Here is a 24,652-nt window from a genome sequence, read left to right on the forward strand (position 1 = left end):
AAACCCTTTATGTAGACATCTGGTCTTTTCTGAAGGCATCTGAAAAATGAAAGTATCCTAATGTCCAGGACATTAGGATACTTTCATCCCCCAACCTCCACAGTTTCCTCAATTAGCATCAAATTGTTATCACTCATCTGATTAAGAGACAGTACAACCCTGAGCTGGGGCATAAGGGCATCATATGAAAAAGGAGTATGAGAACGGGCAGCAGTCCCCACCCGTGCAATTCTTGCCCCAGGGGAGTCCCTGAAGACCAAGCAGACTCCTGGGAGGGCACAAGAGGCACTGTCCCAAAGTGGCCAGAGTGCCAAAACCTGCCACAGTGACCAGTGTGGGAGGCCTGGAGACAGAAGGGCAGCTGGGGCCCACACTTCTTTCTCTTCCCCAAATTCAACTTCCCCAGCCTAAGCCCCTCCCCTTGTGCTCCCAATTCAAAAGTTTTCACACCTTCCCTAGTGCTCATCTGAGACCAGACACCTATCATTAATCACCTAAGGTTTCTCAAATCTGAAAAAGCATACAAATCACTTGGGAGCCTGTTAAAAATGCATATTCTGATTCACCTCTGCATTGGGGCCTGAGATTCTGTATTTCTAAGAAGTTCCCACGTGACACCCTCGCTGCTGGTCCATGGACCATAGTTTGAATAGAAGGATCAACAGGACTGTAGCAGTTGCTACAACCGTCTCCCAGGAAGAGTCTATCTGTCCACATCCTTCTGTCTATCCACCAGATGGCAATGAGAATCATCTCTCACCCCTTCCTGATTCAGAAATCTCACACCATGGTACAATACACAATACAAACCTGGCTCATAAATTCCCTTTAAATGTAAAAACACATCCCTCACATGAGTCTCTTTCATGACTCTTAAAGGTCTATATAACTCAATACCAGAAAGACAAACAATCCAATACAAGACAGGCAGAGACCTGAATAGATATTTATCCAAAGAAGACATACAGATGGCCAACAGACACATGAAAAGATGCTGACCATCACTAATCATCACAGAAATACAAATTAAAACTTCAATCAGATATCACTTTATACCTGTCAGGATAGCTAAAATAAAAAAGATAAGAAAAACAAGTGTTGCCAAAGATACAGAGGCGAAGGAACCCTCATGCCCTGCTGGTGGGAATGTCAACTGGTACAACCACTATGGAAAACAGTATGGAGGTTCCTCAAAAAGTTTAAAACAGCACTACCATATGATCCACTAATTCTGCTACTGGATATTTTCTTAAGTGATCTCTACAGCCAATGTGGGGCTCAACTCACCAGCCTGAGAGCAAGAATCATGCTCTACTAATTCCATCAGCAAGGTACCGCCTTCATTAGTGGATATTTAACCAAAGAAAGGGGAAACACTTTTTCAAGTCTTTTTTTTTTTTAATACTAATTTTGTAAAAGCCAGTAAGCAGCTATAGACACAACTGAAAAGTAAAATAAAAACTTTTTTTAAAAATGGAGAAAAAGCAAAGACACATCCTTCACCTTACCATAAATACAGTGCTCTAATAGTGTTCCTCCACCAGCACCTCATGAGAGGCCTACATTTTCATGAGTTCAGGAGTACTACCCATTGGTGTGTAGGAGGTCAGACTATATTCAGGTGTGATGTCAAGCCAAATATGTACTGGTACTGCTAAGTTCAAGGTCTAGAGTTTGGGTTCAGTGGCAGGCATTGCTTAAGTACATACAAAGCAAACCCAAACAGCATCCAGATACCAAACCAAATCCACATGACAAATGTCATCTGCATCATAAGGCAAACATTCACAAAGATGCTCAGGAGTGGGAGGAGAGGCACAGCAGGGACCTTAAAGGGAAGGGGAGTGGAGCTCTGTGGCTGTCTCCAGATGACCCCAGTGATCCCAGTGATGAGCACCAGGAGCAGCACAACCACTGTGATGGGCAATGGGTCTCCAGAAAGCAGACCTGGCCAGTGGGCCAGCACCAGGGAGAGGAGAGTCAGCAACAGAACAAGCAGTGAAGAGCAAACATAGACAATCCGGCCAGAGAGTGGAGTGGGGGTGGGGCTGCCTGGGAAAAATAGTCTCCTTAGAGTCAGCTTCTCTGCTGCAGGTGCAGTCTCCTCCTGCATCTGCGCTTCATTTGCCTCAGTCTCCTCCTGAACCTGTGCTTCATTTTCCTCCTTCCTCCTCTCAGGCTGATACCTGACGATGAGAACACAAAAAGCTACCAAGGAATAAGATATCAGGGTCCCAACTGACCTGGAGTACATCAAAAAAGTAATTCCAAAAAGGAATAGCGAGAGTGCTACACCAATGCCAAGTAACACAGTGGAAAAGAGGCGGAGATCTGTACACATCCTGGCAAAGAAAGGACTCAGGAGGCCACCCTTTGCCATCATGTATATCATCCACTGTATGGGAACCATAAAGCCCCGATAGGTGCTGACAAAAATACTACAAAAAGTTGCAAAAGCTACAGCATAATAGGCAGGGGCCCAGCCAATATAGAGAAATACCTCAGGCAAGGTGCTCCTGGGTCGAAGCTGGTAGTAAGGCATCATAAGCGTAAGCGCCACAGAGACACCAAAATACAGCAAACAGCAGATGAGCAGTGAAACCACAATGCCCTTGGGGATGGAACGCTGGGGATGCTTGGCTCTTTCATCTCTGATAACAATATTTTCAAAACCTATATATGCATAGAAACAGGTAGCTGATCCAAGGAGAATCCCCTGGAAGCCAAAAGGAACAAATCCTCCAGAGCCCAGAGGGCCCAAGCTAGAGGTGTCATTGAGTCCCGCCTGTATGTAGTCCTCTTCTGTGAGCTTCCAGTTGTGCGGGTTCCCCTTAATGAAGCCTGAGATGATGACACAACAGAGAACCAAAAGTTTCACCAATGTGAACTGTTTGAAAACTATGAAGAACCAACGATCATTCAGACTTTGAATTTCTATAAACAATAACAGAAGGACCACAGCAACGCAGCCCAGATTGTCTGCAAAGACTTGGGGAACATGCTGTGAGATGCTCTCATGCATGGTTTCAGAGATCTGTTTCCCAATTAGGTTGTCAAAAATTAGTTTCCAGATGTGGATCATAATGAATGCATCAGTAACGAAGTTAATGACGAGGTTCCAGCCAGTGATGAAAGCCCAGATTTCACCCATAGTGACATAGGTGTAGAGATATGCCGAGCCAGAATGGGGAATCCGGGCACTAAACTCTGCATAGCATAGACCAGCCAACAACGCTGTTAGGCCGGCCACCAAAAAGCAGATCACAGTGGATGGTCCTGCTTGATTGCCGGCCACTTCATTAGCCAGGATATATATACCTACACCCACTGTGCGGCCCACACCCAGTGCCACTAAATCCAGAGTGCTCAGGATTCTGTCAGGGGCCATCTCAGGTACCAGTTGCTCCACTGTACGTTTGCGTACCAGCTTTTGACCAAGTCTGCGAAGTTTCTGACACAGCATTCTGGCAGGCATTGAAGAAGATTTTAAGGATTAGACAGCTGTAGCAAGCTCAGGTTGCCAAGAGTGCTGGATCTGGATCGGTGCTGGATCTGGATCAGTGAGGCTAAGTTAAGCCAAGTTGAGTTGGGGCTCCTGAGGTCTGTTGTTCAGGCTTCAAAGCTGCCGCTTCATACTTCTTCTGGTAAATGCTATCCTTTCATAGTGCCTAGGGAAACAGTAAATATTTACTAAACAATGGTATTCAACCAACTGAAACTCAGAGGTCTCATATAACTTGTTGCAGCCCATGTAATATAGAAATGACACCAAAAGACATAATAGAAAAATCAGTCCTGCTTTCCCACTAGAAAAAGTACCAAATATCTCCCAACATTCTGCTTTTTTTTTTTTTTTTTTTTTTAATTTTTCAGTAGGCTCAATGTCCAGCATGGAGCCCAACCTCACAACCCTGAGATCAAGACCTGAGCTGCTATCAGGTGTCAGGGTCTCAACCAACTAAGCCACCCAGATACTCCAACATTTTCCTTTTTTACACACCACATAACATAATCCCATTTGAGTTCATAAGTCATGTTGCTGATTAGGCAGTAAGACACAACAGGACATGAATGTATTGTGCAAGAATTCACACCAGGGATGTGTACATGGTATTTGTGCATGAGTTATGACACATTAATTCATGGATGAGTAGGCCTCGTTGCTATTACAGACCCATTTTTTATATATTATCAAAGTTTAAAATACAAATATTGGTCTCTCAGTCTTAAAACTGTTAGCCCCAAAATCTGCTACCCAAGGTCAGATGTCACTTTGGCCCTGTTTTTCCTCATTCTGCATCATTCGTTTAGCTGTGCTGATGGCCAAGAATGTATAGTTCACCCCTTCCCTTTAGTCACCTAGATCCACAGGGGCGTTGTGAACAGAGAAGAGGAGGGAAAGGGGCAGGGCCTTCATAACCACCTGCAAGAAGGAGAGGACCAGGCTGCCTGGGAAGGAAACACGGAAGAAATGAGGGCAGCAGCCAACCCAAGGTCCATGACTGAGAAGGGTGAGGAGCCAGGACGGTGGTTTTGTGAATTTTGACATTCAATAAACCTCACCCAAAGCAACCAGATAAAAATTCTCTACTTTTTTTTATGTCCATAGTTATGACAGTGTGATAAGTAGGGAGAAAAGAAGTAAGTCACTCACTCCAGAAGTTCACGACCAAAAACTTCCTTCTCTCTCCTCCCTCTCTGGATTCCAGGAGAGAAGGTGAGTTCAATTCTGCAGACAGTCTCCTCACTGGCCACACTGTGCTTTCTACACACCCTGTGCTGTTTGTGATGTCAGCTGCCAGGGACCTGGAGAATCTGCTCTGCTCTGGCAGCTTGTTTTAAAACACTCACTTGTAACTCCCTATGAATTTTTCACAAGGAGTAATTTTTAACTTAAACTTTTGCTGAATACTTTCTTAATGAAGGAATTTTGCATGTGATTTCTTCTTTCTCCTTCTCCTCTGCTGCTATTCAAATGACCCTCTCCACAAGGAAAGAAAGGCTCTGGATGAACAATTCACAGCAATGCCCAGGAAAGGAATAGTGGAGATCAGAGAGAACAAAGTCATGCAGCCCCCACTCTCCTCCTTACTCAGGCTTTGCTTTTGAGAATATTAGGAAATGCTGTCAGAAGTTTTTAAAGACAGAAAGATCAAGTCAAAATTGGAAAGGCTACTCTATATTTGATCAAAAGGAACCCTTGGGTTATGGGTTATGGGCCAGACCTTCTGTCTACAAATCCATCTAGACTCCTTATTTGCCACTCACCAGCTCCAATGTTATGATTTACCAAGAAGCACATGAGATAGATAAGGAGGGTGAATTCTTAACTCATGGAATCTTTTTATTTTGAGGTGTCCCCGACATCCGACCAGGCTTCAAACCCTTCCAGGGTTCCTCACTGCCCTTCCTTCACAATCCTTCCTTCCTTCATAATCCAACCTGTGCTTATTCCTCCAGCCTCATCTCCTGCCCAGTTCCTGCTCCAGCTGTGAAATCTGACACTCACATTGTTCCCCTGCCTCTAATGTCTTCTTGGCCCCTTCACTTAGCGAACCCCCACTTCTTTTTCAGTTCCCACTTCAGAAGACATTTCCCCAGGAAGCCTCTCCTGATGTTTATGTTGCCCTTCCTATGTGCTTTCCTAGTACTGGGCTTTGCCCATGTGCCACTGATCCTAATGTGTCAGAATTCCAGGTCCAGCTACTGATCTCCTCCATCAGACTAAGTTAGGTGCTCAATAAATACTTCTTCAACAAATAACCATGTTGAGAAGAGAAACCTGAAAGAGGCCATAATCCAGAATTCCTATCTACTGGACATGGATATACATACTTTGTAGCCAAGCAACCTTTATAAACCTGGATCAGGTAAAGGTATACATGGTATAGCCTTTCTCGCAGAAGGTAAGCAAAATGGATAGTGTAAAGGGGAAACCAACAGTGATAAAACCTTGGCCACACACCATTCAGGGCAGGTAAGAACCACACATGAGTGTTAAAAATTGTTTGCCTTTGAGGACACTCGTTTAAAATTATCAGCCAATGAACCACCCATGACCAGTTAGAGAATTTCTACTTTATTCAATGCATCATGCTCAGGCCCTATAATCCAGGTAGGATGTCCTAAGGCAGAGGTTCTCACCTCGGACAGAAGCAGGCATAAGGAAGACACCTGAGGACATTTTCAAACTTCAGATCCTCTCCCTTGGAGATTCTTGTCCAATAGTCCTGTACTTCCCATGACTGCTCTAAACCACCCCAACTGGTAAGAAATTGTCCTCAAATTCAAGGGGAAGAGATTCTAAAATCTTCCTTCACAGAAAGGCAGCACAGTCCAGTAGCCAGGACTAAGGATCTGTAGGTAGACTGTTCAGGTTTAAAATCAGACCTCAACCTCACACTCAGCGACTCTGGTTAAATTAGTTTACCTCTTGGGGCTTTAGTTTCCACAACAGTCAAATGGAAGTAAAAGTAAATACCTCACAGGACAGCTGTGAGGAGTAAGTGAAATGATGTCTGTAAGTACATAACTCAGTGCCTAGCAAACAATATGGGCTTAATATCATCTACTATTACTTAAATTAAAATCTGGTCCAAAGCAACCAAACATTGAAATTGAATCAGTCTTTATATATGTGCAGGCTGAAAATCATCCACTAAAACTCGAGCTTGGGGCGCCTGGGTGGCTCAGCGGGTTAAAGCCTCTGCCTTCGGCTCGGGTCATGATCCCAGGGTGCTGGGATCGAGGCCCACATCAGGGTCTCTGCTTAGCAGCGAGCCTGCTTCCTCCTCTCTGCCTGCTTCTCTATGACCTGTCTGTCAAATAAATTAAAAACAAAAAACAAAAAACGAACAAAAAAACTCGAGCTTGTTAGCTAGCTCTCATGAAACAAGTTTTATTCCATATGATTCAACTTGAAATGCTAAGGACTCTAATTAGACACCCTCATCCATACTCATGCTAACACATGGGGGTTCCTAGGCTTACTAAGCTAGACCAGGCATCAAGAAATGCAAGGCTCTAAAAGAAGAAGAAGAAGAAGAAGAAATATAATAATAATATCTTTGTCAATAGATGCCTCATCTGGAACAGGCAGTACTAGGTACTATAAAGAACAACGAATATTACGTCAGAAGTTCTGGGTGTGAGTGCTGCCCTTCCCTGTGACTACATGAACTCGGGTAATTTGCTCACTCTCTCTAAGCCTCAGTCTTCTCATCCACTATGAACCTTAACCTCCCTCACTGGGTCAACATGAGAATTCGATAATAAGCTACAAACTACCACATGCTGGTGGTGGGAGAGTCACTGGGGGCCATACTGAAGCACAAGCACAATTTTAGTGGAATTCAGAATGCACACACAATTGGGCTCTGTAGTTGATGAATGGGTGAATGTATCTAAAACAAATATAGAACACGGAATGGAAGAGCATTTGTTAAATACACTGAAGCAAGTGCCCCCTGTGAGGAAGGGGAATGAGAAGAGAGGTAAAGATGAAAGGGGAAAATATAATACATTGAAAGGGGGCCTGACGAAAGCAATGGTGCAAACACACCATGACTGAGGAAGAGAGTGACTTCGCTCTGTGCAAAGTGTGTTCAACACAGGACTGCAGGAGAGGACCTGGGACAGAGCCTAGTAAATGGCAGGCTTTCAGTAGATTTAAACTGTATTCGTTAGGATGTGGAGAATACAAAGAAGGAATACCTGCTGGAGAGTGAAGAACAGGAAAGATGGGGCACCCCTCCTACTAGTTTCCTCTGAACACATTTCCCTTTTCCCAATTCCTCCTTCTCCTTCAGCCCCTTCAACTGTATTTGGAGGCTCCTGTAGTTGGCACTAAGAATGTCTGTACCATGTTTCTCTCTCTGGGGAACTGTCCCCAGCTACCACCTCTCAACAAAGACACAACAGTGGCTCTTAACATTTGTTGAATCACAGACCCCTCTGAGGTTAGTCACCTCAAAAAAATGTCATACACTCTTCTAAAGTCCATCCGTGGGACCTGAGCAGGAATCCTAGAGGAGGACCATCTGAATGGCAGGATCAGAGAGGGGTAATGCTTGATAATTTCTGTTTCCCTCAACTGGATTGTGCAGGATGGTCCTTATGCTCTTTCCACTTTTACTGAAGATGAGGGAAAGTGGGCCTACAGACAAAGTAGAAAGATACCAGAAAAGCAATCCGAAGAAAAAAACATCTGGAAATTAAATTGTCATATTTTATTACTCCAAAAGGAATAGGCAGAACAAAAAAAAATGAACAACCAAACATATAGAAGGTAAAGCAAATCCATGATTGGGAATCCTGAGAGAGCCTACCACAAACCAACCTTATAACAACACAGAGAAACATCATCCTCAAACACCATGTGCAGAAACATTGCCCTTTTTCTGTGCAATAATCTGCAATTATTCCAATGGTTTATATTCAGTCCAGACTCTGACCCAGTAGTCGGAGCCCCACCCTAATTCACCCCCTACCCTCAGTCCTATTACCTTTTTCCTAAGTCAGCTCCTCACATCCTGACTTGCCCTTCCTGGAATGACCCTTGGGCCTGGGTAAATTACCTGACCTACAAGGGACACCCTCCTCACTCCTTCTGTGCAGTCTTGACACTCTAGCTCTTCGCAGCCCTATTCTACAATCTTTCCCTACCCTGCATCTAGGAAGCCTTTCTTAAGCCATTCTGACTGATCCCCAACTCCAAACTTCCTCCCCTTCCCACCAGCACTTACAGTCTGTCCTGATGGTCAGCTAAAACTAATTTTCCCTATTTGTCAGCTAGTATCCTGGGTGTGTCACTTAAATTCATTTATATTCTAAAAATTTCCGGATGCCTCCTCATTCTGGATTCCACACTTTCATCTCCAACCCTCACTACGCAGGATAAGGATCTGCTGATAATTGTAGCAGCAACCAAAAGAGGCACTTAGGACAGAGAAAACGAATATATAGTTATACTTATTAACTATTCTATATTGAGATTCCTAGAAGAACAATTGTTTTGTTTTGTTTTTTTGGAAAGAGAGAATGAACTACTGGGACTTCATCAAAATAAAAAGCTTCTGTACAACAAAGGAAACAATCAACAAAACTAAAAGACATAAGTTGCCTGGGTGGCTCAGTAGATTAAGCAGCTGCCTTCTGATCTGGTCACGATTTCAGGGTCCTAGGATCAAGTCTTGCATCAGGCTCCCTGCTCAACGGAAAGTTTGCTTCTTCCTCTGCCCCTCCCCCCACTTGTATGCTCTCTCTCTCTCTCTCTCAAAAAATGAATAATATCTTAAAAAAAAAAACAAAACTAAAAGACAACTACAGAATGGGAGAAGATATTTACAAAGGACATATCTGATAATTGGGTTAGTATCCAAAATCTACAAAGAACTTATCAAACTCAACACCCCCAAAATAAATAATCCAGTCAAGAAATGGGCAGAAGACATGAAAAGACATTGTTCCAAAGATGACATGTAGATGGCTAATGGACACATGTAATGATGCTCACCATCACTCATCATCAGGGAAAAAATCAAAACCATGATGAAATACCACCTCACACCTGTCAGAATGGCTAAAAATAACAAAGAAAACAATGGTGTTGCCTAGGATATGGAGAAAAGACAACGCTCTTGCACTGTTGGTGGGAATGCAAACTAGTGCAGCCACTCTGGAGAAGAGTATGGAGGTTCCTCAAAAAGTTAAAAATAGAACTACACTCTTCTATCCAGCACAGTATTACTAGGTATTTACCAAAGGATACAAAAATACTGATTTGAAGACAGGAACATGCACCCTGATGTTTACAGCAGCATTATCAACAATAGCCAAAATTATAAAAATAAGTCAGAGAAAGACAAATGCCATGATTTCACTCATTTGTGGGATTTAAAAAACAAAACAGATAAACATAGGAGAAGGAAAGGAAAAATAAAACAAGATGAAAACGGAGAGAGAGGCAAACCATAAAATATTCTTAATAATAGAGAACAAACTGAGGGTTGCTACAGGGGGGTGGTGTGTGGGAGATGGGCTAACTGGATGATGGGTTTTAAGGAGGACACTTGTGATGAGCACTGGGCATTAGGTGTAAGGGTGTAAGTGATGAATCACTAAATTTTACACCTGAAACCAATTTTACTGTATGTGTTAACTAACTAGAATTTAAATAAAAACTTGAAATAAAAAAATGATCAGTCTAAAAAATAACTTTCCATAGAAAAATAGTCAACTATAGAAAGTTGACTTTCTATAAAACAACTGACCTGTGCTGTTAAAAACTGTCAATGTAAGGAATGGCAGGCTCAGGAACTGTTGCAGATTAAAGGAGAATAAAGAGACATAAAAATGAGATGCAACACAGAACCCTGGATTGCAACACAGAACCCTGGATTGCACCTGGATCAGGAAGAAACATTTTACTATAAAAAATTGAATAATTAGTAAACTTTGAATATGGCCCATATTTCATTACACACACATAAACACAGACACACACACACACAGATACACACACTGGAGAGAGCAAGAAACTGTGCCAAAATATTAATGGCTCAAACTCAATGAAAGATAAAGGAGTATTAATGCTACTATTCTTACAAATTTCTGTAGATTTAATATTTGTCTATCTGCAAGGGTGGGAGGAAAACAACAATGTCCCAGTAGTAAAGGTTATGGTTTCTCCTTCCCTAATGGTCCTTTATAAACAAGCTTGCCATCACTTTTGGTTGGAACCAAATTCCACTCAGAATGATCTGGCCCCAAATCAGGAACTCTATATCAGAGGATTGGGTGGAAAGAGAGAATGCCTTTGTCTTTGATTTACAACCAAAATTGTCGGGAAGAAAACTGCCTGGAAAGAAAGCACAATGTTGGCTCATGTTATTACGGTTATAATAACTGCATAATTTTGTCATTTTGTGGGACTAACACAAATTAATATACCAGGGCCCTAGGCTTGAACTCTAGAGGCAGCAGGGTGAAAGAGAAGAATTTGATAAGGCGCAAGAATTGCACAGATGTTATTTCACTTAACTCCCATTAACAACCCAATGATGTAAGTATTATTATTCCCTTTACAAACTGAGAGGTTAGATAACTGCCCTAAGCTCATATAGCCAGTACAAAGAAAAGCTGGAATTTCAGCTTCTTTGTTTCACCAAAGACCATGTTATATCTCCCATAACACCCTATCTCCACAAAAAGTAACACTATAGGGCATGGCTAATAAAGGACTATTTGAACCAGTTCTCATATTAGGTCACTTTCTGCCAATGTCATCCATATCTTCCCAAATAGATACTGGCCAGAGCTAGAATAGATACTAGCCAGAGCTGGAAGTACTGTGATCATTAAATCTGAAAGCTCCAACTAAAGAGTTTCCTGCTAAAATCCAAACCTACTCTAGGGCCTAAATGTCTCCAGACCAACCGTTTAGATGCCAAGAAAGATTCCACAGCATTCCTGTACCTATTCCAGTAGTTCCCAGATATGGTTTTATATGTAACTGTTAATTCCTGTCCAAAACTTTAGCCCATTTCCTTTTGCTTGGCTTTTAGTATAAATACAGGATAAAAGATCTCTAGACTCAAAAAGAAAGAAAACCCATGTTCAGTGCATTTAAGGAGTGCTAGAGTAGAAAATGAAACCTTAATTCTCACTGTGTAAAGGAAGATGGAAGTGGGGAGCATATATTTTCTAAAATGGGAGCCCAATGGCAGGAAGATGGTTGCGATTTCCCAGACAATGTGAATGCCTCCAGGTTTGGCCTTCCCAAACCTCAGACATCATCCGAGGCTTCCTGATGCTGCCTGCACATACCATTAGGAAACATCTGTCACAATGGACAGCCCCACCTCGGACAAAAGAGGGTAGGAAGGCATATGGTGCCAGCTTAATGAGGACAGTTTAACAAAACATTTTTTTTTAAGATTATTTATTTATTTATTTGACAGAGAGAGAGAGAGAGAAGGAGTACGAGAGAGAAAGAGAGAGAGCACACAATCAGGGAGAGCAGCAGAGAGGCTGAAGAAGCAGACTCCCGACTGAGCAGGAAGACTGAGGTGGGGCTGGATACCAGGACCCTGAGATCATGACCTGAGAAGAAGGCAGACCCTTAATGGAGTGAGCCACCCAGGTGCCCCAACAAAATGTCATTTTAAGCTTTCTAATTCCCTTGGCCTTTTGCTCCCTAGACTTGGCTGCCAATCAGGAGCAGACTGGGAATGTTTCCAGAGAATGGCAGTGTCCTTGATATCCTTAACCAAGAAAAACCAGTACCAGAAAAATGTTAGCTCACCAATCATCCAAAATATGATTAACTCCTTTCCAGAGCTAAAATGGCTGAGTGATGCTGGTAATAGGAGTTAAGCTATGTCAGACTGATCATCCTGGCTTGGTTATTGTTGACAACCAGAGACCTAGTAGAATATATAAAATGGGCATCAGTGTTTCGCACTATGACCTATGTCTGTGACCAGCTCAGAGCTCACAGCACCTAGAGCATTTTTAATATTATTCACCCATGGATATAAAAGCACAAAGACCAATGGATATCAGGCATCAGTACAGACCTCCTGGTCTATTTTTGGATCTCCTCATCACTACTTTTTTAAGTAGGCTCCATGCTGAGAGGCTCCCACATGAGGCTTGAACTTAATGACTGAGATCAAGATCTGAACTGAGATCAGGTGTTAGACACTTAACCAAATGAGCCACCAAGGCTCCCCTCCTTATTTTTTTTAAAGTTACTAATGAATATGGACATGAGATAAAGAATAATGGGTATTCTGAACATGTTATTACTATAGGAAGATCAACAGAGAAGATAAAGGATTGCCTTTCTGTTTTAATTTCAAAAAGACAAAACCCCAAATATGTTCAGAAAAAAAGGAGGATTGACAAAGCTGCCTCTAAGGATCCTGACTTTATTTAGGGAAATTGCATATAAATTTGGAACAAATCTAAGAAACTACAACTGAACTCACTGATATCAGGTATTTAGGGATCACCAACTTAGCCCTTAATTCAAATCACTTGACATGAAATCACTTAGACACTTAGCACTGTGTCCACACTAGACCTCTATCTAGTAGGTTCCTAAGGTTACAAACACTGCATATCCACAGTCAGCCTCATGCCATACTTCCTGGTCCACCCTCCTGGTCCATAAAATTGGTAACTCGGAACAGTGAGATCCTCTCAGCTCTCACTTACGTTCACCCAACTACTATATGCTGCCCTTCCTTGAAACAGGATAAAGCCCTAAATCACATTCTTCCTGACTACTACATAGCACCAGATAACTGAAGTGTGAGTGCTCTCTACCTTCCTTCTGGAAAACGACACTTTCCTCAAGTCTTAAAAAGAATCACACGCGCACACCACCCCCTCCACCTCGAACACATACACACTCTCAACCAACCTGTAGTTTCCTGCTCTCAGTCAAAACTTTAAAGATTATATTTGTTTTTCTTTTCACGGCTCTTCTACCACTTACCCCTTCCATTATCCTTTTCTGTGGCTCCTGTTTCAATAGGACAAATCTTTCCCCACACATGCACATCTTGCTGGCATTAACATCAACCCTCAAACAGACTGAACCTCTGTATCTTGAACACACTCTTTCCAAACCCTGTTCCACAGGACCCTCCTCCCCCACCCTTCTCTGGCCATACCTATAGAGAAATACCTGATTTCTCTAGTAGGCTCTCCTTGCCCCCTGCTCTCCCTCTCATTAATGTTGTGGCATAACTCAGGGCCTAGAACTTTATGCTGGGAGAAACTGCAGTTAGGGAAGAGGGCAGGGGTAGTAAGTGATGAGGTGGAGCACAGGAACAGAGCTTCTGTCTGATGACACTCTCAGCTTGCCCTTCCTTTCCCAGCTGAAGACTGAGGTCTTCAAAGGATTAACTGACCACAGCCAAGGAAGTACCCCAAGCTCCACAGCCCAGTTTGGAAAATTCAGTCTGACACAGGAACTGAGGTCCAACTCTATTTCACCAAAACAAAGTGAAAGTACAAGGGAAGTAACCTGTCAGCTGAGATAAAAGTGCAGTATCTATGACAGTTATGATTTGCTCCAGTGTCATCCCCTTGATGTGAACAACTGAACAGACAGACAACACAGAGTTTTATTACTTTCACTGCTTTACTTTTTTGGAAAATAAGTCACCTAATGCTTTGGCATTTGGCAACACGAAATGATTCTCAAACTGCAATAACTACATGTAAGGCTAGAACACAAAAGGGAGTATACAGTTTCAGGAGAATAGGAAAAAGTCCATGAAATGCTCTTTTTTAGGCACATGGGTGGATCAGTCAGTTGATACTCTGACTCTTGATTTTGACTGGGATTGTGATCTATCTCAGGGTCATGGGATTAAGAACCCGTCGGGTCCACACTCAGCGTGGGGTCTGCTTGGGACTCTCTCTCTCTCCTCTGCCCACTCCCCCACTGGTGTTTGCCCTCTGTCCCTCATTCTCAAATAAATAAAGAAAGAAAGAAAGAAAGAAAGAAAGAAAGAAAAGAAAAAAGATGCCCTTATATAGTAAGTTCCCAGAAGGGGAAAATTCTCTATTTGCTATCATTTTTCCTTACTTTCTTTAGATGCCTACACAGATGGGTTCAGTGTACTTTGGGTGCGTCCAAAGTGAGAAAATGGATGGTCCCTCAGGTAGAAACCACAAAAAGTTTCTAAGTGAGAAAGACTGAATCCAATCTATTAAAGATCAGATTTAACTAAGTATAAGTGAATACAAAGGCACCACACTGATTTTTTGTGCAAAAGAACTCAACCAAAAGCAACATTTGATTTCCCCTAAATTAGCAACACCACCAAATTACCCCCAAATCATCACATTCAGTTACACACAGTCCAAGACAATGGTGGCAAATACACAATTCCCCTCTCTGAGAAATACAAGTAAGGGCATTACATGAACTCCTGCCCATCTGCCAAAATAAATAAAAGACACATGAACTATGAACAAGGAAGTGTATCCCTCAATTAGAAATGGTCAGGCAAAGGCATGTCAAGATCCCAGATGACTTCCAACTTGATGGAAAATAAGAGCAGAAAGGACCTCATTTTCATTGAAAAAAGTACTGAGTATCTCTGCGCACTGTGGGTCAGCCTAAGAGTGCCACATCAAACAGGGGGGAATTACCCCCACCCTGGCTTTCTGTTTAACTGTTCCCAGGAAAATCAGTTCAAGTTACATCTTCAGCTTGGGCCATGATCCAATAAACAGAGCCTCTTTTGGGCCTTCCTTCCATGCTCCCCACCAAAAACCATAAACTCCACCACACCTTAAACCAGTAAATCCAGGTTGCCCAGCTAGAGAGATCCAGGTAAATATACGCTAGAGACACTGATACAGATCTAGATATTTAGATATAAATAATAATTAATACAATAATTCTCAGTCTTGGTCTGCAGAAAAGGAAAAGAAAGAGAAACCATTACAGAGTAATAAGTGTGTAACTTCTCCCTGGAGGAAGGAGAAGGAAAGGTCAGAGAGCTTCCCTGAAAGGTGGAACGAAAGTTGAAATACCAAATTCAGCTCATACAAAAGAATATAAATATCCCAATTTATCTTCCAGGAGTCTCCTGAGAACAACTTCACCAAATGGACCACTTACCAGGCATCCTCCCACCTATGATCTTCCTTTGTACTATATTGTTTGCATGTTACTTGGAAGAAGCCTTTGTCTCCCTTTCTAAAATAAAACCTTAAGGTAGAAGCTGCTTTGTGTTTCCTCAACGAGGAGAGAAACCCTAATTGTGCAAATAAATATTACCAGGTGCAACTAAGACTTAAACTTGAAGGCATGGCAGTCCCCCTGCCTAACTTCTCATTAGGCCAAGAGGAAACACAGCCACCTCCTCCAACTCACCTATCTACCCTACCAGCCCCAGCACTACACCTCTCCAATTCCATCCCAGTCTGGCAGAGACTGAATTCCAAGACCATGAAAACCCATCCTGATGCAGACTAATGCAAACCAGAGCAACTGTATGTAGACCAAATCCATCCAGCCAAATGTAGACCAAATAGAGACCAAAATTCCTTCCCAAGGTATCTATGGAGCCCCAGCAACACACACACACTACATTAGTAAAATGACGCCATTACTTCAGTAAACAAGAAGATAGCCAGAGCTTCTCTAGAGGCTCTATAGATTGCATAGTATCTAGTATCATTCTGGGATGGTTGTGAACAGGTACCTTTTCTTAGTCCCTTGGGATAACTGCAGAGAATACAGAGTTAAACGCAACCTTCCTCAATCATGATGCGACACGTTGACAGGTTTACTTTCAGTCAGATTCTAGTTTTGGAAATTCTTAATATTTCCATCACACCAAATCAAGATGATCAATCTGACAAATCAGAAAAGCCTGAGCTTCTGCTTCTGGAGGTTGTCAGAAACTAGATGGGCTACCAGGAATAATCAGAATAAGAATTTACAAACAGGAATCAGGAAGAGACCTGGGAAAACCAAGGAAGGTATGCAATTAGGGGATTAGAAATTGATGTGATACATTGATGTCAATAATTAAAATCGATTTCTTTTCTACTTCCCATACAATTCTCTACTCTCCTTTACTCAACCCTGAATCCTATCAACACAGAACACCTAAAAAAAAGTCCTCAGGAAATAGGTGCCTGGGTGGCTCAGTTAGTTAAGCATCTAACTCTTGGTTTTGGCTCAGGTCTCTTTCCCAGGGTCATGGGACAGAGTCCTGTGTTGAGGCCCACCCTGGGCATAGAGACTACTTAAGATCTCTCTCTCTCTCTCACTCTCTCTCCCCAGCAGCCTCTCTCCCTTTCCCACTTCCCTGTGGACTTTCTCTTTAAAAAAAAAAAAATCCTCAAGAGAAAGCAGCAGAAAGAAATCCATATGCCTGTCCACTGCATTTTCCAAACTACAACTATGATATAGAATGGCCCTTGTCTAAAATGAGCACTGATCCACACCCACTTTTTCCAAGAATCTTTACTGAATAGTTCAGTAGTATATATACTACTCAGACCAAGGACTGAGCCATGAAGTCCTTGGTCCTCTTCTCTACTTCATCTGTATTCAACTTCCTCAGTGATCTCATCTAGTTTAATGGCTTGTAAACACTCCCTATAAGCTGAGGATTCCCAAATGGATATATCTAGCCTGGATATTACTACCAAACTTCAGATATATGTCTACTCATCATCTCTACTGGATTTCCAAGGCACATATCAAACTTAACATACACAAAATAGAATTGATCTTCTCTTCCCCACTTCTCTATAAATAAATAAATAACCCAATTCTTTGTGCAGATTTCCCCATCTCAGTGGATAGCATTATTATCCCATCATCCTTCTAGCTACTTAAGCCAAAAACTCTGGAGCAATACTTGCTTCTCTTTATCTTCTAGCATATCTCTCCCAGCATTTAATGCTTCTCTTTCCCAGCGGACACTTTTTCAACCCAGGATAAACAACTGTAAAATGGATCAATTTGTGTGGATTCTGGGGCAAAGCCTGACTGGAGGGGGTTTAAGAGGAAAGATGAAAAGAACTTGTTATGCAAAGGAAGAGGGGGGAAAAAAAGCTTTTTCAAGGTCACTAATATCTATAATGATTTTCTGACCAGTTTTATCCAGGAGAGTTCTGCTTTATGTCTCTTGTTTTTGTGTAATACTTAATCGTATCACTTTTCTGTTTTAGAAATGCATACATTATAAAAACAAAAAAAAAGTCTACATTTTTGTATACTTTTCGGGAGTTAGTCAACCTCCCAATTCCTGTTAACTCTTCTTTCAAAATATATCCAGAATCCAAATACTTCTTCCCAGTGCAAGCCACCATCTCCTCTCACTTACTGCATTTTGTCTCTCTTCTTTTGACCTTGCCTTCAGAGCAAGTCACTTTCATGTTTAAAGCCCTGCAATGACTTCTCAGTTCATTAAATATGCCAAAGTTATCACATGGCCTACAAAGCTCTACTTATTCTGTCTACCTGTTTGCCGAGTCTCCCTTACTCTTTCCCCCTCAGGGCTCTAGTCCAGACAGACTGGCCTCATGGCAATCCCTTGTTCATGCTAGATAATGTATCCATTTCAGGGCCGTCACACTTCCTGCCCACTACATTGTCCTTGCCCCATCACTTATAATGCTCTTCCCAGACATCTGCATGGCTCTTTCATCACCTTCATGTCTTAGCTCAAATATCATCTTTTCAATGAGACTGCCCTATTGACTTTAATGCAAATTGCAAAAGCACATCTTTACCCATATTACTGATCCCATTTTCCTGCTCTGTTTTCCATGCACTTAGCAGTTTTAAACATACAACCCTATATATTTTATTTATTTTATTGTCTGTCTTTCCCTGGTAGGACAGAAATTTTTGTTTGTTTTATTCACAGATATATCCCAGGGACCTGAAACAGTATGTGGCTCACAGCAGATGCTCAGTAAATATTTGTTAAATGAATAAGTCAGTAAAAGTGTAATGATGTTTAAACTTTTAAGTGACATTAGAATGATCATGCTGATTTGTATTTGCATAACTTAAATGTAATTGTTAACTCACTTTATTAGGTTTTTCATTACAGTAGTAAAAATTATTGAGATTATTGAGCTTATTTAGCTAATTATGATTAATACAAACTTTTATGAAACTGAAGAAATATATTCAGACTCAGAAATTTGCTATATTAAATTATCAAATAAAATCCATGATGATCAGGAGGAAAAAAAGTCACTGCCTTAGAAATAGTTATACCTATGTTTATGTAACATAAACAGTATATATCAAATACAACTATTTGATATCTCAATCAGATCTAGACATAAATATAGACATTCCAATATAAATCCAGATGTGGACATACATATGAATACATACAGGTGTTAATTATAAGTTGGTCTGCATAGAGGCCTACTTCTTGCTCACTGCTAAGCAACTGCAATATAGAAAGGGTAACAAATTGAAATCTGTGTCTAATAAATTATGTCATACCCTCTCACAAAGTAAATTCACAAAAAGATAAATCTGGATCGGATTTGCAGAAACGATAAATATGAATTGACGTTAGTTGTGGTCAGGAACGGCATAAGGAAATCAAACTATCAGCAGGTCCCCAAATAATAAATCACATCATGCCTACAGCAAAATGTTGCAGATAAATTACAGTGAAAGATGCCACAATGAATCACTAAACTCTTCTGAAATAAAAACAATTTGTTTGACTTTGCAAATGGTATAAAATGCCTTCAGTTTTGTACACTTTCAAATAGCCCTTTGAAAGGAAATCCGGAATAAGCAATAGGAATAAATACAGTTTGAAGACACAATAAGAATGAATCAAATGTTTCTGTCCTTAGGTAATAAATAAAGTAAAAGGGGGCTAGGTCAGGATTATTTTCAGCAAGAAGCACAGAAAACTAATAGTGGCTTAAACATACAGAGATTTATTTATCTCAGGCAACAAGAGGCCTGGAGGTAGGCAACCCAGAGTTTTAAAAGGGACTCAATTAAGTCTTAGAGAAGGGTCTTTCCATCTCTCCCCTGCCCATCATTAGCGAATATATCTTCCATCTTCACACTTCTGATCTCATGGTTGCAAGATGGTTGCTCTACCCCCAATCTCACATCCGCATTCCAGACAGGAAGAAGGATAAAGGAAGAACTAGTAGTACCTGTATCAGGAGGACAAAGGTTTCCTAAATCCCTGACTGATTTCTACTTACTTAGTGATCTCCAGAACAGTGTCACCTGGCCACCTCAGCAGCAAAAATATTGGAAAGACCAATACTTTTAGGTAGCATATTGTCAACTTAACAAAATAAGAATTCTGTTAGTAAAGAGGAAGGGAAGAACGGATATTCAATAGGCAACAAAGAGAACATGTGTTATAAAGGCAGTTCAAAAAGGGAAGAGAACTTCACAGACAAGAGAATTTTGAGAAACAAGTGCATTTAGGGGCAGGCAAAAGAAAGTAAATCATCATAGGACAGAGGACAAGACATGTAAAAGGAAAATAGGAATATTGTTAAAAGAGTTATTTGTTTTTCAATATGATTTAGGTTTATATAATATTTTGGAACATTTCTAATTTTTTTTTTTAAGATTTTATTTACGTGACAGAGAAAGAGAGATCACAAGTAGGCAGAGAAGCAGGAAGAGAGAAGAGGGGGAAGCAGGCTCCCCACTGAGCAGGGAGCCTGATGTGGGGCTCGATCCCAGGACCCCGGGATCATGACCTGAGCCAAAGGCAGAGGCTTAACCCACTGAGCCACCCAGGAGCCCCTCTAAATTATCTTTTAATGTGAGGAGGATCATTACGTTATGATTCTGTAACTCATGCCATCTGATAAATGACATTAATATTCCTTCCGAAATGGAGCATTGACAGATACAAAAGGAAGTATAGGTTCCTGGGGCATATGGCTGGAGCTAAAGAAAGAAGGAAATAAATGGGCATCCAATTTTCTACAAACAGCAGACACTGTCAGTATTCTATAATTGATAATACATTAGATTACTTCAAGTGAATCAATGAACAGCCAGCTGATATGTATCTTTAAACAAATGTTTCATCTTTCTGAAGAAAAAATTTTCCTTTTGTGAATGCAATTTCAGTCACAACAGTAACAACTTTTGTGTGTGTGTGTGTGGTACAAAATATTTTTTTAAACAACGGTTCTTCAAAATGTGACCCATACAAGGGGACCTGGGTGGCTCAGTCAGCCAAGTGGTCCACTCCTGATTTCAGCTTAGGTCATCGTGAGATCAAGCCCCAGATCAGGCTCCCTGCTCAGCAGGAAGTTGACTTAAAGATTCTCTCTCACCCTCTCTGTCTGCCCCTCCCCCCTCTAAAATAAATAAATAATCTAAAAAAAAAAAAATGTGACCCTACAATAAATGACCTCACCTGAACCAAACCAGAAATTGGTTAAACTTGTGTCCCCCAAGTCTAATAGCAAAATGCAAATTTCTTTTCACTTTTAGCTTGATGCGTTTGAGCTGGCATGTTCAATGTGAATTTGTTGCTATGAGATATGATTTGATTGAAGGTCATTTTGACAGCTGTAATTCTAAAGTTTCAGGTAAACCTGAAAGTATTTTCAAGAGGAGAAATTTATGTTTAAACTTTCATATAAATCTGTCTCAGGTTAGGGTGAACTTAAAAAAAATTAATGGGTAAGATAATGCAGTACAGGCAGTATTATTTGAAACAAGATTTTTTTCCTTTTTAAAACAGATAAAATTATTTGATACAACCTATTTCTTTTTTTTTATTTAAATTCAATTAGCCAGCATATAGTACATCATTAGTTTTTGGTGTACTGTTCAATGATTCATTAGTTTTGTGTAACACCTAGTGCTCATCACATCACATGCTGTCCTTAATGCCCATCATCCAGTTTCCCCATCCCCCCACCCACCTCCCTTTCCACAACCCTCAATTTGTCTCCTGGAGTCAAGAGTCTCTCATGGTTTGGCTCCCTTTCTCATTTCTTCCCATTCAGTTTTCACTCCCTTCCCCTATAATCCTCTGCATTATTTCTTTTTCTTTTTTTTTTTTTAAGAGTTTATTTATTTATTTGACAGAGAGAGAGACCACAAGTAGGCAGAGAGATAAACAGGGGCGGGGTGGGGGGGGGTAGGAGGCAGGCTCCCTGCTGAACAGAGAGCCCGATGCGGGGCTTGATCCTAGGACCCTGAGATCATGACCCGAGCCGAAGGCAGAGCCTTAACCCACTGAGCCACCCAGGCGCCCTGTCTGAGCTATTTCTTCTATCCCACATATAAATGAAACCGTATGATGACTGTCTTTTTCTGATTGATGTATCGCACTTAGCATAATACCTATTTCTAATGTCAGCATTTTATGTCAACTAAAATAAATGAGCCATATCCATTTGATACCATAGTTTAGTCTATTTTTCATTTGGAAGAAAATATGCTTTACCTTCTTTATACCTTCACTTATTTTATGGAACTACAAGGGATTTCAATAAACAAAAGGTATAAATACAAAGTGTTATTACTTTCTCTTCCCCTAGTAAAATAACTAGATGTGGGGAATTTTTATTTATCAGAAAATAATCTGAATTTCTCTTATCTTCAATGTAGTTGATGTTAAACGTTGCCTTAGACATTAAAATGGAAGATAGTTAAACATTGATATAATTAAACAATGATTACATTCCAATGGTCTTTTTTTGGGAGCTTGAGTTCCATTCTGTTCTAGTTTCCCTCCCTAAAGGGGTAGCATAGGAAGGTAGCATAGGTAGCATAATGCATAGGAAGAGTCTGACTCTGGAAAATGAATCCAAAGGTCCTTAGGGGACTTCTGGACAATCTCATGCTCTACAGAATTACTAATCCATTCAGCACATCTACAGTGAGCACTCACTACTAATTGAAGATTGTGGATACAAAGGGAGTCTAGTAACAATCCCTGAGACTAAGGGGTTTACAGCACTGGCGGTGAGGGTCGGGTGGGGTAGTAGGTAATTTTAAAATAAGGTGTTATAAGTCTAAATTCAGGGGATGACAAAGTGCTATTGAAACATAAGGAGAAGACACTTAACTCAGTCTTAAGGATAGTCTATAAAGCATCTTAGGGAAGGTGATGGCTCGTGAAAACCAAAGGTCAGTGAGAATTTAGCTAAGGAACATTAGTTGCTGGAAGAGGATCATAGACAAAGTTATGTGCAAATACTCAGGAAAGAAAAAGCATGCCATGTCGTAATAGAGACCAGCCCTGCGAATTCCCTGAGCAGACAAAACCAGTTTAGTCATACAACTTAATTTAATTTATTTTGTAAGACTAACTTCACCTGGATAATTACTGGTATATACCTCTGGAATACACAAGCAAAAACCGTTTCCCAAGGTTGATATGAGGTAACCACTAACCAACTCCCTGTCACCTCAGGAAATGTTCCTTTCTAATCACTGTGGAGACTGCTTACTCTCTAAGCTGCTTTGGAACAACATACCCCTGATCCTCATTCCCGCTTTGGCTTGAGCGCTCCCGGTTCCCCAGTTGTTCTGTGGTGGGCGCACAACAGACGTTTACTAATGACCACTTCAGGGACCCACTGGTGTTCCGTCTGCTATTTCCGAACTCCCGACAGCACCACCGTAAATACTTCGCGGGGTCACAGCCCATCATTGGGCCTGGAGCAATCACCGCTGAGGAACCACAGGCTAGAGCAGACGCCCGCCCCCCTCTCCCCAGCACCGGCCTTTAGAAAACAACAGCTCCCCTATGCTCGTGCGTCCCCTGGTGGTGCTGCCTGTATACAGACTCCGGTAACCTAACTTCCTGCGTGGACATGGCTAGAGATGGGGGGGGCGAAGGTTGGGGGGTTGGCAGTCCGACGCGCCCCTCAAGGACCAAGTTCCATCAGAGACCGGCTAGGTCCTCGCCCGTCTCTCTCCTACCGATGTATCGGTGAACGGAAGTGACGCGCGACACATCGGCCTCACCCTCAGGAAGGGAAAGACAAAATGAGCCCTCTCCGAGCAGATTTACCCCGAACCTCTCCCCAAGGGTTAAAGGACCCCTTCAGCACCACCTCCCCGCTCCGCCCCGGACCAACCGCCTGGCTCTCCGACCTCAAGGCGCCAACCCTCGGGACCACTGCTTACGGTTTTCAGCCGCTCTCTGGTGAGAACCTCCCGCCACCAGCCTTTCCTTCTCCAGCTGCGAGCACCCGCCTTTTCAGGTAGGTCTCCTCAACCAGTTACAAGTGGCACCCTTCTCTAATTGGTGAAGAGGTGCAACCACTACGTGCGTCATCGAACTAGACTACGGGTAATTGTTTCACATAGGGGGCGGGCTTACCCAATGGGAAGCGGTCTTGGAGCTGGGGTGGGGGAGGCTGCGTGTTTCCGGAAGAGGCGGGGGATCTCCCCTGGGCTGTTTCCCCCACATCTTTTCTCCCAACTTTGTTTCCCGCCCTTGGCGCTCTTTGGTACTGTAGCAACGTCCCTCACTGCTGCAACCATGATCTCCTTAACAGACACCCAGAGTAAGGACTCGCACGGGATCCTCACACACCCGTTGCTCGAGCTTGTGTCCCCCGCCCCTCTGTCCCGGTCAATGAATGAAGTTCGCCGCACTGGGGACAGCGACCTGCGGGACTGAGCAAGGGAAGCAGGACCAGGAGGGCTGCCTGGAAGGGGCGGGAGCTGGATTTGCAGTGGCCGACTTGGGAGGAGGGTCAGTGGGATCGGGGGAGGGCGAAGTTTTTGCTGAACGTCTGTCCTGAACCAGGGTCCCGCTGCTCTCACTCCCAGTGAGATGGGGGCTTTGTTCCTGCAGATAGTCGCAAGAGAAAGTTTGATGTGGGGTGCCCTTGATTCACTCTTGGGATCGTTTGTGCACATGAGAAACTCGGGGTCCTCTACTGCCCGGTTGTTCGGGAGGCGATATTTTAAGTGCCACCTAGTATAGGTTTGGGTTTCTTTGTGTTTTTTTAAATATGCTTGACTTAAATATTTTGATTATTTCGCTTTTCCACCCCTGGAAACAGCTTTTCAAAAATTCCCTGAAACGACTTCACTTTGCTACCACCTGATTCCTCAATAGTAAAATGCCACTTCGTGTTCAGTTTAACGATTTCTTTCCTCAATGTT

The 24,652-nt window shown here is 42.0% G+C and overlaps 1 protein-coding gene across 1 annotated transcript; it reads right to left on the reverse strand.

Moving 5' to 3' along the window:
* Positions 1-932: 932 nt before the first annotated feature.
* On the reverse strand, positions 933-23,795 carry LOC308346921 (cationic amino acid transporter 3-like). Its single transcript, XM_080810029.1, has 2 exons — positions 23,663-23,795; positions 933-3,668 (listed from the first exon to the last, which is right to left on the reverse strand). Exon 2 carries the CDS (start codon positions 3,473-3,475, stop codon positions 1,661-1,663), a length of 1,815 nt encoding a protein of 604 aa, XP_080666155.1. The 5' UTR covers positions 3,476-3,668; positions 23,663-23,795; the 3' UTR covers positions 933-1,660.
* Between the last annotated feature and the right edge of the window lie 857 nt (positions 23,796-24,652).

Source organism: Martes martes (genome assembly GCF_963455335.1).
Source record: "Martes martes genome assembly, chromosome: 8".
Lineage (NCBI taxonomy): Eukaryota > Metazoa > Chordata > Mammalia > Carnivora > Mustelidae > Martes > Martes martes.